We start from the raw sequence: 19,621 nt of genomic DNA, 5'->3' as shown, positions 1-19,621 counted from the left end.
TTCTACATCTTACTGCACTCCTCTAGTAAGCATGCTGGCAAAATGGGTAAAAAGACAGCAGCAGCAACTTTACAGCTGGGATAATGCACACAGATTATACATAACCTGGCTGAACTATGGAGGAAGTCAGTATGGCATGGTGCTTACTTGGCCTGAAGTAATATTCACACTTGTAACCTCTTACCTGTTGTTGAATTGATGCTGAATTTTCCATGTTCATTCCCACTGACTATTGAGTATGTGATTTCAGCATTGGCTTCAATGTCTCTGCTTGCAGCATAGATCTGGAGAACTTCTGTTCCAACCAAAATGTCCTCTGATACACTAGCACTATACTCCCTATGCTCAAATACAGGTGGATTGTCATTAATATCCAAAACAGAAACTATAAGACTACTTGTTGAAGACAGTCTTCTAGGTAAGCCTTCATCTGTAGCCTTCAAAGTTAATGTGTACACAGCTTGTAGTTCCCGATCCAAAGGCTTCTCCAAACGAATGATTCCAGAGAATTCATCAATAGAGAACTGCCCCTCTGCAGAGTTCACAAGTGCATAATGGATTTTACGGTTCAACCCTGCATTTTGAAAACAATTTTCAAGTATGAAGCAGCCATTAAAATACACAATAACAGAATAATCCATCTGATAGCTATGAAAATAAGACATGTATGCTAAATATTATTATTCATGTTAATGGTAAATTTCAGGAAGAGTTAAAGTCTCTTGTGAGGGGCAGAATTACTTCCAAAAATACATTAACCTAACACTTCACTGCACTGATTTTCTGTCATACAGAAAACATGAACCATGGTTCTGCTTCAGTTACAGCACTAGTTAATATGAAAAAAATGTTAATATAAATGTAATTATAACTTTAGAACAACAGAATCTGCTTAGCAAGCTTATAATAACAGAGGAGGATATGGGAGAGTTAGGTTGCATCAGTTAATTAGACTCAAAACCAGTACATTTATTTAAGAATCATGCCCCAGAATTAACAGGAATATAGTTTCCAGCAACATTTCTTTACAAAACAAACCTTACAGATTTCAGGGGCAAGTACTTTGGTCCGCCTGAGCCTCAAAGACTAGTGAAGTATGAAAACAACTGTCTGTTACCTTTCAAATGAGTAACTTAGCTTCATCATAATACAAAGCAGGTCAGTTGTTTTAGAAAACTGAGGCAACTATTCATTAATACTATTTGATTAAGAAACTGATGAGGTGTGGAAATCATACACTTTATAAATACTTTATGCTGTTGTGTTCCTTACAGCAAAGCCTATGAACGAACTCTTTCTAATGTAATTTTCAGTTCATGTTCACTTAAATATTGGTAACTGAACAATGAAGACAAAGAGACAGTAAGAATCTTAACAGCATATACATAAAGCTACAGCTGACCAGTGTTCTCTTGATGGTATGATCATCGATGGCTGGCCTGGGAAGCACACATTCTAAAATCTATGAATGACCATTTACATGAACAGACATGGCTTGATAGTCCTATTGCTTACACCGGGAGGAAAAGGATGAACCTAATTGATCATAGCATTAATACTTTGTGACAGTTAAAATTCCCTACATTTTGTCTCTCCCCCCTCTCCTCTTTTTTGCAAAGACACTGTAGGGATGTCTTCCAAGCTACTCAGACATGAAAGTCAGATGTTAAATGATTTAGAAGACCAAAATATGTCTTTCAGGAGTCTAATCCTGAATGGTATTGAACATCTGTCAGCCCTACTGAAACACCTGACACCTCTCAGGATAAAACTAAAGAAATAATACTCTAAGTCTGAGAACATGACAAAAGTATCAGTCAAAGAATGCATACCTGCATCTGCATCTGTTGCCTGCACTCTTGTCAAAAGGGTTCCCGGCTCTGTGTTTTCAAATACTGTAATGGAGTAAGTGTCAGTTGTAAACTCTGGGGCATTATCATTCACATCTTCCAGAGTTAGGATAATGTTAGCTTGGCAGAATCTTCCTCCTCCATCTGTGGCTTTCACTAGAAGATGATAAACTGCTTGCTGCTCACGATCAAGTGCCATTAATGTTTTCAATTCACCTACAAACAGCATAACACATAAGTTGATGCAAATTGCAAGGTTTAAGTACCCCTAACATGTTTTCCCCTAATATTAGAATAATTAAACAACAATTTTCTTGTTTACAGTAATTTCATCAGTGGCTAAATCAACAGCTGTATTGTATTAATGAACTCCGCTTTGGGCAAAGCATGTAAGTGACCTGTCTTTTGAGCTTGAAAAGATTTAAGAACTAAAACACTTTATTTTTTTTTCTAATGTTCTTGAAACAGAAATTAGCTAAAGTTAAACTCTGATAGTTTAGAGAGAAAATGTGTATACATGCAAAAATCCACGTGCATTTGTGCAAAGTAAACTAAAGCATTAGAACTCTGTCTTTAAAAAAATGCAAGGTTAAATCCATGTCTGTTTTTTCTCAGTTATTTAGTTGTATTCCTTCCATAGGTATTGTTATTTCTTCGTCTAACATTCCATGAATTATCACAGCTATTCACTATGAGGTCTTAATTGCTACTACAGACAAACATGTAGACCTCCAATGCATACTTTCTTTCTAAAGTGACAGAAAACATGAGAGGCTACTACTACGCGTAGTCATTGTCGCCTTATAAACAGTTCAGAAAAGTATTATGAAACACTTTTTGTGAGTATTCTAGCCCTACCAATTCTCAATTTATGTAACAACACAGTAGCACGTCACACAGGTGACATTTGAAGTCAAAAAAACCCCCCAAACCCATGAGGTAAGGTCCTTCTCATTTATTTTGTCAATGAAATTTTCTAATTTCTTCTACTTGCATTACATTTTTGTATTCATCTTATTCCATTTTTTCTACGCTGTTTACCTTCCTACTGCTTGTCTACTGCAGCCTGCACAGTACAGGATTTTGGCAATAGCTGTGACCTGTACTCTAATACAAAACACACAAATGCCACGAAGACCAAAGTGAAGCAAGTTAAAAGTTGATCTCATTTATACATTTGAGTTAATCTCATTCCAATAAAACTGGGGGCACTTCTGGTGTTTGCTATGGAAAGGATATTTGTTGCTCCATCTAACCTCATCCCATTTAATTTTCCAAAACAAAAGATGGCAGAGAGAATCTGAATGAAGATATTTCACAGTTACAAACCATTATTGCTGCTACTGCAATGAATATAAAAAGAGTAAAATTTATGGCATACTTTTATTCCAGTCACTTCAGCGTGGAAGTTTCTGCCTTCAGGGCAATTACCCTGTTTACGCTTTAGTTCCTCATAAATTAAAATACTTGCCTTTTGCCTGACTTTATTCAGTATATTATTAGTATTTGTGTAGTAGAAACTCACATTTTAAACCGATGTACAGTAAACCAACCCTTAGTGGAAAGTTTTAACAACTGACATTTATGTCTTAATATAATAGCAAAGCAGTTTATAAAATGAGGTGACTGGACTCCTGCATAATGTATAAAGTATTATTACCTGTGTCTGGAGTGAGTCTGAATTTTTCTGCTCCTGTGCCATGCAGTGTGTAAGTAATTTCTGCATTGGAACGAATATCTGCATCTGTAGCAGACACCTGCATTATCAGCTTGCCAGGAAGGGCATCTTCAGGAACTGAATCAGCATATAAAGTCTGCAAGATTTCAAAGTTACATTGGAAAACTAAGCATATGAAATAAGCAGAGCTTGGAAAGGGGAGAGGAAGAAGGAATGATAGAGGAAATAATATTCTGTTTGAATGTCTGGTAACATATCATGTGAACCAGAGGATGAAATAACTGAGAATTAAAAGAACTTTCCATTTTCTAATTAATTACTTCACATTTATTTGATTATTCAGAAAAGCATTTAATACTGCAACTATAGGAGTTTTTGAACATTAGAGCATTGCTCAGAACTCCAAACACTTGTAACTGATTAACAAATAGTGAAATGTGTTCCCAAAATAGGAGTTATAAATTTTTGCTAATTTCATTTTTCTCTCTTTTGGTGGATCATATTTTCTAGGTCTGTCTCAATCTACAAGAAATTGATATCTGCCCTTTCAATGACACAAAAAGCTTCTAGATTAAATTAAAAATAAGAAAAAAGATTCAGAATTTATTGGTACTAAGCACTCTTACAGCCCAACCATGTCAGGAACGTGCATTACATTAGAAGCACTAAGCCTTGTAGAAACAATATTAACAAAGGGGAAAATAAAAAGAAAAAAAGCCAAAAATACTGACTTGCCAGTCTGTGTAAATCTGCAACCATTTACACAGAAGTAACCAACATAAATATCAACTAAGAAAAATAAACCTGTGTTCACTGTATACTTGTCCTTCCTAGTACAAGGGAAGATTTCAACCTAGTAATATGAAATCTGTCTTCAACTATGAAAAGTCCAAAAGAGCCAATAACACATTTTGCAGGGGCTATCTTCCTGAGGTTTTTTTCCATTCCTTATTTTTCATGTCCATTTTTGCAGACTATAAAAATCTGGTAAAGTAAACAGCTTTGTAACAAGAAAACATTTATGGCTTACAGATTTTTGGTGCTGTTGACTGCAATTGCAGAGTAATGTTCCACTCTTTTCAACTCTTTTATCATTAGGAAATACATACATATTTCAACTAAGCAATGGGATTCAGCTTTCTTTAAAACTTTGCTTCTTTCATAAAATAGGGCATATAAACAATGATGGCTGCAGCTTAAAATAATTATTTTTGGAAAATAATTAATACAGGAGAAATGTACTACAATTCTCCTTATATCTCTCAAATACCCACTGTGTGTCAATGAATTGTCTTTGGATTTTTAAAAAATGTGTCTGTGAAGGATCTTTTATTTGACAGCATTCTATCTTAGTAGTCCAAATTTTTGTTGCTGGTTTAAAAGGAACAGTTATTTATCAGTCTCCTGAGAAGCAATTTCAGAGAAAATGTAAATTTTATGTATGAAAGCAGCTGTTAATGGAAGATACAAGACTCTGCCTACCTTTTCACAAACAGGGCTATTATCATTAGCATCAAGAACTTTAACCTCCACCACAGCTTTAGTGGCAAAGGTCCCATCAGTAGCTGTAATATTTAGAAGATAATTATCCTTTTCTTCCCTGTCCAGAGATTTTTTGACATAGACCTTCCATTCATTCTGTATATTTTCAATAGCAAACTGTCCCAAAGGATCACCTCCTGAAATATGAAAAGAAGTATTTATTTATTTAAAGATGGAGATTTGTACTATTACGCTATCAAAATCAAGTTATAGGGAGAAAAAAAAGCAAAAAAAAAAGCAAAAAAAAAAAAAAAAAAAAAAAAAAAAAAAAGCAGGCACTTTCTGTGGCTTTATGAGGAAACAGATTCATTTCCCAGGTAGAAATTTTTAGTAGATGGTCACACAACAAATTCAACTGTGGCCAATAGAATCCATAAAAATTCATTTAGAAATTCATGTAGCATTATAGAAAACATCATATCATGGCATATGCTAAATAGAAACATTAAAATACTCCACTGGAAATTAACAGCCTATTATTTTGTGAAATTTCTTTCATTTTTTCTTTAACTGCATCACTAATCTCAGTATAGTTTTTAGAATAAAAGTTGATATATAAATAATATACAGAGAAAGGCATTTTAAGCAAGGCACACATGAAACAAAGCCAACTAAAAAAGAATTTTTCCAGTAAAGTTTTTAATATTCGTATTAAGACACACACATTCTTTCTTTGCAGCTCCAGGGTTTCAAACACATTCCAATCTCTTCAAAGATTAAGCTGTATCTCCCATCATTCCAGCATCACTCAAATAGGTATTCTGACATTACCCAGAAAGACTTACCTGTGATGTAATAAAAGACTTGTCTATTGGTTTCTTTTGTATCAGCATCTGTTGTACTCAGGATGGCAATTACCCCACCAGGAGGGTCATCCTCGCTGACTGTTCCTTTATATATCTCTGCAGTAAACCGTGGAGGATTGTCATTCACGTCTGTGACAGTAACTTCAACCACAGCCATAGAAGACAGTTGAATTTTTTCACCCCGGTCAGATGCAACCACTGTGATTTTGTATTTGTCTCGTTTCTCATGATCAAGTTCTTTCAGAGTGGTAATCCAGCCAGTTTCCATGTTTATGGTAAAAGACTCTATAATGTCTAGCTCTTGAGAAGGATCCAAGCTGTAAGTAACCTGCCCATTGACTCCTGAATCTAAGTCAGTTCCTTTAACCTGTATGACTCTTGTTCCAGCTGGTGTGTTTTCTACAATGAATGCCTCATATGGGTTGGACTCCAAAATGGGTTTGTTATCATTCACATCTTTTACTTGAATGCTAACCTCTACTGAGGAAACGACATTATAATCTTCATTTGCATACTGTGCTTGAACTGAGAACTGGTACCACTTAGTTGTTTCATGATCAAGATTCTTCTCAAGTTTCAACTCTCCAGTCTGTCGGTCAATCACAAAAAAGTCATCTCTGTTGCTTTCCGGAGTGTTCCCTTTAATCAGACTATATACTAAAGTCTGATTATGCTCTGCTTTGATAACATCTATCACAGTTCCAATTGGAATGTCCTCAGAAACAGAGTAAGAATAAAATGGTTCTGAAAATTTTGGAGTAGGCACTTCTGGTGGGAGTATTCTAGCATAGACAGGAACAACTGACTCTTTTTGGGGGGATCCACCATCAATTGCTCTAACAAGAAAAGTAAGAAATTCATTTTCCAAACCAATTAAGCTTTCTTTTGTAGTAATTATACCAGACAATGAATCAATTTCTAAATTCTCTTCTACATTTTCAGACTCTGCTTCAATAGAATATGTGATGTCTGCATTTGTACCTTCATCAGCATCAGATGCCCAGACTTTAATGACTGAAGTACCCCGTGGAACATCAGTCCCAATATTTACTTCATACTCTGTTGCTCGGAATTGAGGAGCATTATCATTGTCATCTGTAAGTATTACATTAACAGTACAGAAAGCAACTTTCCCTCCTGAATCTTTGGCCATTAAACTAATGGCAATTACTTTTTCTGCTTGTGTTTCACGGTCAAGCTTTTCAGAGGTAAATATCTGCCCTCTCTCATTTGTATAAAATCTGTCTTTGGCAAAGTCATTTACAATGTGGTAAGTGATGTGACCATGTGTACCAGAGTCTTCATCTGTTGCTTTAACTTCAGTAACCAAAGTATGCAATGGAGCATTTTCAGCTAGTTCAACCTCATACTCATTCTGGCTGAAAACAGGACTGTGCATGTTGGCACTGATTACAGTTATATGGACTTGGGCTGAGCTTCTGAAGACACCATCAGAAACTGACACATTAAGATTATAATGTGATTTCAGTGTCTGTCTGCGTAGGTTTGAGATGGTGATAATGCCAGTTTTACTATTAATCACAAAATTCTTCTGATCATTGCCTGTCAGAATAGAGTACTCCAGCTTGTCAACATCTGAACTATCTGCATCTGAGGCTTGCACACATGTCACAAAATGTCCTCGAGGAGCCAGTTCACTGATTTTGGCTTCATAAAGCAATTGGCTAAAAAGAGGGGGGTTATCATTGAGATCAGTTACATCCACAGTTACAATAGTATCACTGCTCAAGGGCAGCATGCCACCATCTATGGCCCTTATTAGTAATTTGTGTTGCTTAATTTGTTCATAGTCCAAAGTTCTTGCTGTAAGAATGAGTCCAGTGCTGCTATCTATGTGAAAGTAGTCATGACTTTCACTATTATCCTCAACCAAGTGATAGGAAATTCCCCTGTTGGTTCCAGAATCAGCATCTGTAGCGCTCACTTGTGCAACAGATGTTCCAAGGACAGATGCTTCAGAAAGTGTTGCAATGTAAGACTGCTCTGTAAACACAGGAGGATTGTCATTGATGTCTTCCACTATTATGTCTACAAACACATCAGCATGTGCCCCATTTAGGGAGTCAGTTGCTCGGACACTCAGTTTATAGGCTGGATGAGACTCAAAGTCAAGAGAGGCAACAACATTTATGACTCCAGTGTTGAAGTTGATAGTGAACTGATTGAAAGGATCTCCACCTGTGATGCTGTAAAACACCTTGAGTCCTTCAGGGCTGTTTGCTTGTACATGTACCACAGGGCTATGGAGCTGAATGTTTTCTGGTATCTCTGCACTGTAGAAAGGCTTTTCGAACACTGGCATAGCTTTACTCATAACTGTAATTGGGACCATAACTTCAGCTGAAAATGCAGGGTCTCCTCCATCTTTTGCCACTACAGTAACCAGATATTCCTTATTTAGTGTGTCTGGTTCAAACTTCTTCTTCAGGGAGATTTCACCAGTGGGATCAATTTGGAAGTGTTCATTATGTTCTTTCAGATAGTAACGCACCTCTCCATTTTTGCCTGTATCTTTATCTACTGCTGTCACACGTTGAATAACATGGCCTGCTTCAGAGTCTACTTTAACAGCAGCATAATATGGAAGATTGACAAAAAATGGAACATTATCATTTACATCTTCTACTGTGACTTTAACTACAATGTGTGCGACAAGTGATGGTTTATTTTCCTCTGTCACTTCCACGACCACATCAAAAGATTCTTGCTGTTCACGATCAAACGGTATTCCTGTTGTTGAAAGGACTCCTGAAGTTTGGCTTATTTTAAATCTGCTGTCTGGATTTAGAATATGGTAAAACAGAGGCTTATTTATTTGATTCCCTATAGCAGAAACGACAGCTATTGTTTTTACCTCTGTGGAATTCTCCTGCACTGTTGCAGAGTAAGAACTCTGCGTGAACTTCAGCTGGCTTACTTTGCTTTCTTTCACATTAATTTTTACAGACGCGGTGCTTGCAAATCTGCCATCAGATGCTCTCACTGTTAATTCATATCTGCTTCTTAACTGAGTTGTGTTTTGTACTGTTATATCTCCAGTCTTAGGGTTTATTGAAAATTTTTCTCCAATGTTGCCTTCAATAATGGAATAAATTAATTGCGAAAAAATGCCTGAATCTGCATCAGTGGCATTAACGCTGATGACTTTCACGCCTTTATAAGTTGGAACCAGAAGGGATGTCTCATATAGCTCTCTTGTAAACAGAGGAGGGCAATCATTGATGTCAATCACATAAATAGTAACATTAGCCGCATATTCTGCATATAGACGTGGTATCCCTGTATCATGTACTTGCACTGAAAAGTGGAAAATATTTGTCTCCTCATAGTCCAGACTCATTACTGTCCGAATGGCACCAGTGCTAGAATCAATGGCAAAATACTGGCGGACAGATGGTTCAACAATTTGATAAACAAGCAAAGCATTAGATTCTTTATCAGCATCTGTAGCTCGAATTACTAAGGGGATATTCTTGTCAGTCAGAACCACACTGTTAATTGAAGCTGATTCACTGATGAGTCCTGTATATTCAGCCTGCATAAAAATTGGTGCATTGTCATTCTCATCCCGAAGATGTACCAAAACGGTTGCGTTACTGGACAAGCCAGCCATGTTTGAGCCTTGCACAGTTAAAGCATAAAAAGGCAAAGTCTCAAAATCAAGTATCTTCTGAGTAACGATGACACCTGAGTTGGGGTTGATAGCAAAGGCATCATCTGTATCACCATCTTTTATTTCATAAACTACAGAAGACTGACTGTATGCTGTAACCATTCCAACAAAACTGCCAATGTTGGCACTTTCGCTGATTTCTGTAGAATATTCTTTGGCTGTGAATTTTGGTGAGGCATTATCAGAAACTGTAACAAATATGTGCACAGAGGTCACTTCACTCATTGGAGGATGTCCTTTATCTGTAGCTTTTACCATCAGATTGTATTCTTCCTGGTTACTACGATCCAATTCCTTTGCAATTTTAATCATACCCAAAATGGGATCAATAAGGAAGGAATTTCCAATATTCCCTGTGAAGAAAGAAAAAGCAATTAAGAAAGAGGTATACAGAATTTAAGGGATGACTGCTTATTTAGCTCTGTACTTAAAGAGACATAGACAGAACAGACACTATAAAAATTTTAGTTTTGCTTGATAAACATTTGTTAGCCTGTCTGGAATGTTTTCTGTAATCAGGAGTTGGCAGTAATTCCAGCTTTACTTGTTGAAATACTGCATAAAATATAGTTAGCAAAGCTATCCAAGACTTGAAAACTAATGCAAAAATTTTCTTTTAGCAAACTTAAATATTGACTGTAGCTGAAAGGAACTTATATTCAGAAGTTAACATTAGTGGAATAAAAGTTACATTTTATAATCTAAAAGAACTGGAATGTTTTGGGCAAAAAAAAAACAAAAAAAGAAGGATTGTAACAAACCCTTGTGAATCTTAATTGTTTATAAAAGTATTGTTTAAATGACTTCTTCAAAAACAAACTTTTAAAATTGGACAAATAACTACCTCTCTTAATTTCCTATTGATACACAGACAAGTTATTCCCTGTGACTGTATTAGAAGAAAAATAAAGCCTGATGAGAAGAATCAGCTGCCATTTAATATAAACACTTGTTTGCTTCAAATTTTGAAATATACAGATGAACTACACTGCATACAAGACTCTGCTCATGTATTAAATATGCTAAGATTTAACATTTTACTTATCTAAAAAATTACATTACTAAAGCCATGATTTCAGCATGAAAAAAAAATCTTTAAAAACTTCTGAGTTCTGCACACAAGTAGTCAAGAAGGAGGTTTTTGTGTTTTGGTTTGGGGTTTTTTTTTTTGGTTGGGTATTTTTGGGTTTTTTAGAGGAGACTCTAAACACAGTGGCATTCTTAGAATTTCCCATTACAAATCTAAGCAGCCGTTACAAGCATTTAAGGAATGTTCCTTCCATTTGCTTAGAATATCAATTATAATGCTTTAATCTCCCAGTAGATCACGCTCCTATAAAATAAACCTTACAGGTCTTACATTTACTCCTACAAAAAGCTAGAAGAAAGGAACAGAACAGCATGTCACTGCATTCTAGACTGTAGGCACACACATGTTTTTCTTGTCATTGTTTGGCATTCATAAAACAAGCACTAACAAAATGGGAAAGGCCAAGAGAAAAATTTCATGGATACTGGTGTCCTGCTTAGTAAATATCATATTTCTAGAAATGACAGAAAAATCTCATGCTGTTTAAGCAAGTTATGAGATACTCCAAAACACTCATTCTTGTCAGAGTATCATAATCACAGATTTGTTTTAATACGCTTTTAAGTATGCTTTCATATGAAAACAGCACTTTGGGGAAGAAAATATTTCTAGTAAATAATTCCTATCCTTTACACAGCAATTTATGTAAAATAAAAAAAAGCACATATCACTTTGCATGCAATACAAACTGAGTAACTTTCTGCTGTTGTTCTCTTTAATATTTAGTCTCTTATGCTTTTTATTGGGATTTTTATTTCAAATTATTTTTTTCCTTGAAAGCAATACTTCACATAAGGAATGAAATCTAAATAACTTTTTTTTTTCTAGTCATGGTGCCTACAAAGCTCAGGACCTTGATAATAGCAAACCTGTATTAATTCAGATTTAATGGACTGAATCAAAACCCACTTCTGTTTGGTAAGTGAACTCAATCAATGTCATCCTGATTTCTAATATTAAAAATTGGCACCATTTGAATCACATTACTGTAGGCAAATTCATGCTTGAAAGATGCTCTGAGGTTAAAAATAAGAAGCAGTTCTTTCCTGGCTTGCAATCTGGAAGGAGTCTTAATGCCAAGCTGACCAACACTTAAAGAATTTCTGAAATATTTTAATAAGCTAGAATAGCAGTCCCACTACTAAAATCAGCCAGAGGGAAATATGGAAAGCAATCCTTTTTTTGCTCCATCTATCAGAAAGTTTACGTTAAAAGCTGGGATTATTTAGGAGCTTTACATGCATATTTAAGTTATTTTTGAGCTCCTTGCTTTTGCATTATCTTAAACACAAAAGCACTTGTCTCAGGCTCTTACTCTATTTATCAAATCCTTGCTTTGCCTATGCTACAAAAAATAAGACTGACAATACCAAAACAGAATGCATTTTTTAGATCTGAATGGAATGATTCTGTAATTTCTAAAGAAATTATTCCTTTTGAGTGTTTCAAGATGGCTTTTTTTTCCCCAACTACTAAAATATGCCACTAACATAAATAACTAAAGGATAGAGATGAATATTTGTAGTTGTCTTTTAAATACTCTGAGGCTGTATCTTCAATACATCACCCAGAATATGGCACATAAACCTGCACTGCCCCCCTTTTTTCACAAATATGTTTTCACACATCTACTGTTGAAAAAGTATTAGTGAGTTCAACGAACTGAAAATGTAAGAAAGTGAAGATACCTGATTCAATAGAGTACACAATTTCTGCATTTTTTCCTTTGTCCTTATCTAATGCTGTAACCTGGAGTACTGCTGATCCAACAGCTGCTGACTCATACACTCGTCCTTCATAGGCAGGGCTGGTGAACCACGGAGCGTGATCGTTCGTGTCGCTGACGTTAACCACGACTCTGGCGTAGTTGCGCTTCACAGGAACATCTTGATCTCGAACCTGCAACGGTCATTAGCACTGGTATTTCAGTAGCTCACCAGATATAGTAATAATTCAAGGTGCAGTCAGAGTCAAAGACTGCATAAAATTAAACATACAAATAAATCTCTGAATTATGGGGACAAACTAAAATGACATTAAAAAGTATCTGTGTGTAATTCACAATAGAAGAAATCTCATGCGTACTTACCATTATTGTGAGAACATGCTGGTTCATGGTCTCATGATCCAGTTTTTCTGAGGTATAAAGGGAGCCAGTTGCAGGGTCCAGACGAAATTTTTTAAGACTGATGGGATCAGTGCTGCCCTGCATAGTATAAATCAGTTTATTCTTCTCATCTCTGTCCGTGGCACTGACTTGCAGAATTTCTGTCTCTGGTAAGGTATCCTCAGGTATAACAACTTCATATTGTGAAGCGGAAAACTGAGGCCTGTGATTATTTGTGTCTATAACTTTGATGTACACCTGAAATGATACAATGGGAAGGGGAAAACATTGATGATATTTGGTAAAAGGAAACGAAAGGAGGATATTTCATTAAAAATCAGACCATAATACTGAAGTAATACCACCTCAAGACAATTTTATTTTGCTGGGATGGGGAGAGATCCAAGATGTGTATCTTGGATCCAAGAAGAATGTCACTAAAGCCAAATCTGCCTCACCTTCCCCAAAGTCAAACCAGAAATCTGTACAACCAGAAACATCTTAGATAAGACATCTTAAAGAGAATTACATTTGTCCAAAGCAAGACAAAAAATTCCTTGTTAATTTTGGAATTAACAATTTAAAATATGCAATATGGATCCTAGAGTGGGTAAAAATACTGTTTTGGGATGAAAATTTACAATTTTAAGCAATGTTTCTTCAAGGTGGTGCATGCATAATACTCCTCCTTGCCCTCACATAAAACCAGCCCTCTTTCAGCCCCTCACATCTGCAAGCCTAGGAAAGAACAGAAAAGTGGTGGAATTGCCACAAAAGTGCATTATTTTTAAGAACTGCAGGTGGTTTTGTTTACTATTCTCCAGCAATGGAGTACAATTTCAGCATAGCTCACTGGTCACCAACATGATTTCTCTGAAGTTACAGTTAAATTAAATCTGATGCTTCCAATTGAGTGTTTGTATAATATTGCTCACTGGAACCACACAAGATCCCTGTACCCCCTACTTGCTTTACACAGCACCAAAGTTTTGTATCAAAAGGGTAAGACAGACAGCCACCATCCTGTTCCTTCAACAGCGATAACATCAGACAAGTAACAGTAATGCAGAGGAGTTGGCAAGTGGACAGCAAAGCACCAGCAGCACACAGCTAAATTCCGGTTCTTTATGTGCTGCACGTACAGCCATGCTTTTATTTATCCAAAGGTTAGGAGCTTTGTATAAATTTGTTAAGGACTATATATAAACAGGTTTTTAAAATAGGTACTTATAATATTGTAGGTGGGTTAAATTACTCTTTGAAGACACTTACTGCTTTCCATTGGTAACTGGTGGAGTCTACAGATGTAATTTAGACAAGGTAACAAACTGCATGCAGTAGAAACTAAATTAGATAAATCCTGATGGTGGCAAATAATTAGGAAATGCCATACCTCTTGCTACCGGAAGAAGAAATGTCAACCTTGCAAAACTAGCATCTTACTCTAAAACTGAATTGTTTGGCACACTGATAAAATCCTTGCAAGATGTTGCTATGGAGACTAAGGAGTTTGGTTTTGTCATGGATTAGAAACAGATTAAAGAAAAGAAACTAAGAGTTAGACTAAATAATATTGACTTTCAGTGGGGAGAAATATTAATGGTACATGACCTAGGATACGTATTAGGACAAGTTCTTAAATACATTAAGAAATTAAATTGGAAAATGAAAAGGAAGAGTTAGTATTATGTTAAAAATGTGATTTTTTTTAACATGGTCATGATTAAACAGGATGCAATAAAGCAACACAAGCATAGCTGTTAGTTTCTTTTAAAATTTTGTATAAATAAAATACATTTTAATGCCTCTTGGAAGAAGTAAGACAGAAGGGTCTAATACACTTACGAAGTATTTGAGTAAAAACAGCTGCTTACTGAACAATTGTGCTCAGGAAAATTAAAAATTATATCAAATGAAGATAAACAATTAAAAATATATAAAACCCTAATACTCAATACAAATCAAACTATAAAAAAAATTTGCATAAATTGAAGTTTTAAAGGCCATATACAATTACAACACTTCATTAACGGATACTACGCTTTCAAAATGAATTCATCACCAATTTTTTTATTAAATTTCCACCCCCAAGAATTTATTTAGATCAGACTCATTATAAAAAAAAAAAAAAACCAACAAAGTGAAAAGATGAGGTGTCAAATGCAATGAATTTAAATGAAAATTTCTATTTAAGTTAATGTCTATTTCCATTCCCAAATAAGGAAACACAGAAACTTAGGTTAAAATTGGAAGTGAGAAGGTATGCAACTACAGAGCAATTCTGTTAAGCAAATCTTTGGAGCAGAAGACATGGTCACCTGTGCTGTTGGTAGTACACAAAAGAAATAAAGAATAACAGCATTACTAGAATGGAGCACCACAAAAAACCCCATGCAAATGACTAAGTTAAATGCCAGGAATGCAGTGACTGTAAAATCAACATCAGTACCTGCAGGACTAACTATATATCCAATGAACCAGCTTAACTGAGAAGTGAGTCATTAATCATAGCATCAGGATTTAGCATCAACTCTGCTATTAGCTAGCAAAGCAATTAAAATGACACATAAGGAGAAATCCTCCAAAAAAAGTATTGTTGGGCTAAACAGGTAAGGAGTTAGCTCCTCAAAATGTACAGAATTATTAAATATGAATTATTTAAAAAATATTGCTAAGAAATAAACATAGTGACTCAGTCACTACAAATGGTTAGCTCAGGTATTCCGTTACTTTTCACATTAGTTACTCAGGCTGCAGTTTTTTCTCCACACTGGTAAACACAACTACAAATACACAACTTCAAAAATCAGTGCAATCATTTTAAATGTACGCAAAATTCAAAGTTTATCTTAAACTCAAGTGAAAAGTGTTTTATCTACATACTCTAGGATTCATTTTTCTCTCAGTGATGTTATTATTTTATGCCCCTGCACAAATTCTGGTGGACAAACATAATGTGACCTGATGGGTTCCCTTTTGGTAACCTGTGTAACTCTGCACATTGGGCTGCTTTAATAAGGGCAGAGGGAAAGAATTAACCCTTTCTGCTTGACACTCCCTGGTGGGAAGGTAGATCCACTACAGTTTTAAGCTGTGCAGTACAGGAGAGACCTTGACAAAATGAAACAAATCCAATGAGAGGTCATTAAAATCAGTGGGGATTGAAAAGCAATCTGTCCACAGGAGGGGTGCAGGAAAGAGAGCCAGACTCTTCTCAGAGATGCACAGTGAAAGGAGAGGAGGTGACATTCACAAGCTCCAATAAGAGAAAATATAACTAGACATAAGAAAAAAAAATTCAAGGAGAGTTGTTAAACACCAGTATAAAAGCAAGTCCAAGGGAGAAGTGTACCTAGCCATCCCAGGTAGTTAGAACCTGATGAGTCACGGAAAAACTTGGTCAACTTTGCAGTTTGCTCTGCTTTGACCAGGAGTTTTAACTAGAACTCCAGGGTCCTTTCCAATGTGAACTATTAAATAAATATTAAATAAATTTACTAAGGAAACCCCATTTTCAATTCAGGAATTCTTACTGAGGCTGAGTGACAGGTGCTAGATGTGCAATTACCTTTTAATTGTAAGAGGACCAAATTTTCATGTAAACTGTAAAGACCTTGAAGTTAAATGGAAAGCACTTGCAGAAATAATTGTGAGTGCAGTTTTAAAGACTCATACAGAAAAATATGGTTTAGTGTGTCTGAGAACAAAAACATGAAGAACTTGTGTTTTTCTAACAAAACATGCAGCATAAAATAAAACTAGCCTTTGGACCTTTCTCAGCGAAATAACAAGATTTAATTCAAATGAAATATGCTAATATTATCTCTTAAGAAAGAGTTATACATTAAAGAGGTACAATATAGAAAAGCTTGACATCAGCAGACTATAACATGATCTTTGAAACAAAGTGCTCTGGAACTAAAGAAACTTCACTCATTTTGCAAAAATATGCAAGGGCTGTGTTGCACAGCTGCCTTCTGCCCACAGATCCCACTGAGAGCAATGTACACTGGTTATAAACAGAACAAAGCAATCCAGGATTACTTTGAGGAAGGACTTAAAATCTATTAATAATTTGACAGGTGAAACCTAAATTTGCATAGGGATGTATTGATTGCTACTAAGGGGAGATATGTGCCATTGACAAAACATACTCAATGTGCAATATTTAAACATAATGTTTAGATTTTAGATTACTTTAATATCATTTTTCACTTACTGATTCTGTATGAAGTTTAAAATCTACTCCTGTCCCACAATTACATTATAGTTACATTGACATATTTATATAATTTTCATAAATAAAAAGTTGTATTATCCGGAGATGATATAACTTATTCCAGCTCTAAATGTCTCTGTAGATCAGTGTAATTGCAAGTAAAATTACATGCAAAGATGTAGTAAATTAAGATTATTCTATACTTCATTCCCGAAGTATCATGTCCATATAGATTTTGCAAAAAACAAGATGAAATATTCTGCAATAGCAAAGCAATAGTTAAAATGCTGCAATTAGCTGTAAACCATCTGAAATATTACTTTCAATAAAAAAATTGATATACATAGCAATGACTGCAAGTGGCTATAGCTAGAAACAGGACAAACAGGACAATTTCTTTTTGTTTGCCCCCAAAAATTAATTCAATAGTTCATTTATCACTACTTAGAGCCTGTGAATAACCTTTTCTGTTTCAGTACATAGGTCCACTGATTTGTGAGATTTAATTATTTCGTTTCTGTATTTTTAATTTATTTTTAATTATAATCCTTCCAAGCCTGACACTGGTAATTTCTAACATCATGTCAAACAACACTACAGTAGGCCTGGAATTTGTTTGTCCTTGTTTTGCCTCATGCATTTGGCATTTAGATGCATGCAAAATTCTAATAGCCTCCACGCCTACTATTGCTTTATTTTTCAAAAAAGCTATTTAACTGAAGTCCTGAAAGAGTCAAATGCTCTACAGCTATTAATGGCCCAAGGCCAGCAAATGCCTTCTAGTTAATAGTGAGATTCAATACACTGCTTTTACACAGTAAGATTTTCATTTCTTGTGCCCCTCCCCAATCTCTTGCAAATGCCATTTCCTTTTTCAAATTAAATGTAAAATTACTTACTCTGCTGTTAATCAAGATCTGTTACATTGGTTATATCCAGTGTTTATAGCAATTACTTTTTAAGCTAAAAGGTCTGTACGGTATATTGTTGTTCCTCATGTACGCACACAGAATTCAGAATTTCTTTGCCATTTTAACTCCATTTTAACTGTCTATCAGCTCTTAGAAGAATTCAACGCCACATCAGGATTTAAACTTCAATCATCAGTATTTCAGCAGTGAGTAATGGAGTTTACACACCGGCAGCCATAAATCACACCTTCAATTTTGATTTCGTATCAGCATTTTTAACCCCCTAATTTAAGCCTGATCTGAAATGTATCGTTTGAGGGATAGTCCTGAGGGTTATTTTAACAGATTGGTGCATTTGGGTGGGCCAGGAATTATGGGAGAGGCAAGAGAATCAATTAAAATCAGGATCATGCACCAACAGTTGCAGAGTTTGAACTAATCCACACTCCTCAATCTAATACACCACAGTGAGACTCCAACAGCAACAGCATAACTTGTGCCTATCCCACAAGCAGGGCAAAAGGAAGACAACCCAAAGGAAGTCTTTTTGCTTGTTAGTAACAGAAACCACAAACTCTGATCCTGCCAAGCCTAACTGAGAGAGGAAGAGAAAAATATGAAAATCAATTACAGAAAAACCAATCATAGAAATGACAAATGTGAAATTACTACTCCAGTTCTTGGGGAGAAGAGTGCTGTGGGGTAAATGTTTATAATGATCACTCAGCTTTATAAAATGTTACAATAACAATTTCATTTAAGGAACAAAAAGTACACTCTGAATTCCCAAGAAGAACTAAATGAATCACATAACTCAGAGGAAGAGAAGGGGTGAGGGTTAAAGTAATTTTTTGACCTTCCTATTCTTGGTTGTTTTAAAAGACAAAGCAGATTATGATTCAACTGTGACAGCTCAGGACATCTGCATAAATTCAGCTATGCAAGCAGCAGTACTGGACAGGCTATCTGCATTCACCAAGGCCCCTTATTAAGCCTTGCCTAGTCCCCAGGCTACCCCAAACACACTGTATGATGGCATTTTTGAATGCATTTTTGGGAGGGGGGGCGGGACGTGTGTATGGAAAAGCCTCTTCCTGTCTTTTTGACTTTTAGCTGAATTTGTGTTTTGTCCTCTATTTTTTGTCCTAAGTAATTCCTGCCTTCTATCCAGCATTCTGTAATAGCTAGAAGTGAATCTGCTCAATATTTTTACTACAAGTAGGCAAATTTAATAAATTTACAGCAGGATTCTCCAAACTTTTAATGGTGGTTATCAGCACCAGAGGCAATGGCACCACAGCTATGATTGCAGCAAGTTCCTACTGGGAAACATATTGCTGTCTATAAAGATTCATGGTCTAGGAAAAATCACTCACAATTGTCACCTCTAAAGGAAAAGGCACTTCTCAAAGGAAACTGCTAAACTTGGTCACCTTCTACTATCAAATTTACTCTATTTGACCTATCAAGCCTCCAGACATGCAGTCAGCTCAATAAAGATTCTGTTTAAAATCCTGAACATTGACAAGAAACATCTTTTCTTCTGGCCAAAATCAGAAGACAACATATAAGACATTAGAAAAGATAATAGAAAAACATATGCAGTGCACAGAAGCTGAACAAGAAGAAATTGCATTTGTAGCACAGATCTCTATGTACAGAAAAGACAGCAGTAACCCACTTATTGCTCTTTGAGTGCCTGAAGGGTAGGTCAATGATAGGGG

At 35.7% G+C, this 19,621-nt stretch overlaps 1 protein-coding gene across 1 annotated transcript in view; it reads right to left on the bottom strand.

The window, feature by feature from the left end:
* Positions 1-19,621, bottom strand: part of FAT1 (FAT atypical cadherin 1) — a 105,604-nt gene that overhangs the window by 21,759 nt on the left and 64,224 nt on the right. The window contains exons 8-14 of the mRNA XM_053940537.1: positions 12,750-13,025; positions 12,349-12,559; positions 5,856-9,923; positions 5,011-5,207; positions 3,511-3,664; positions 1,833-2,066; positions 185-574 (exon numbers count right to left, since the gene is read on the bottom strand). Of these exons, the coding sequence (XP_053796512.1) occupies positions 185-574; positions 1,833-2,066; positions 3,511-3,664; positions 5,011-5,207; positions 5,856-9,923; positions 12,349-12,559; positions 12,750-13,025 (5,530 nt within the window). The remainder of the gene's footprint in view (positions 1-184; positions 575-1,832; positions 2,067-3,510; positions 3,665-5,010; positions 5,208-5,855; positions 9,924-12,348; positions 12,560-12,749; positions 13,026-19,621) is intronic.

Source organism: Vidua chalybeata, chromosome 4 (assembly GCF_026979565.1).
Source record: "Vidua chalybeata isolate OUT-0048 chromosome 4, bVidCha1 merged haplotype, whole genome shotgun sequence".
NCBI lineage: Eukaryota > Metazoa > Chordata > Aves > Passeriformes > Viduidae > Vidua > Vidua chalybeata.
The sequence above is the reverse complement of the archived record's forward strand: the minus strand, read 5'-3'. Positions and strand labels throughout refer to the sequence as shown.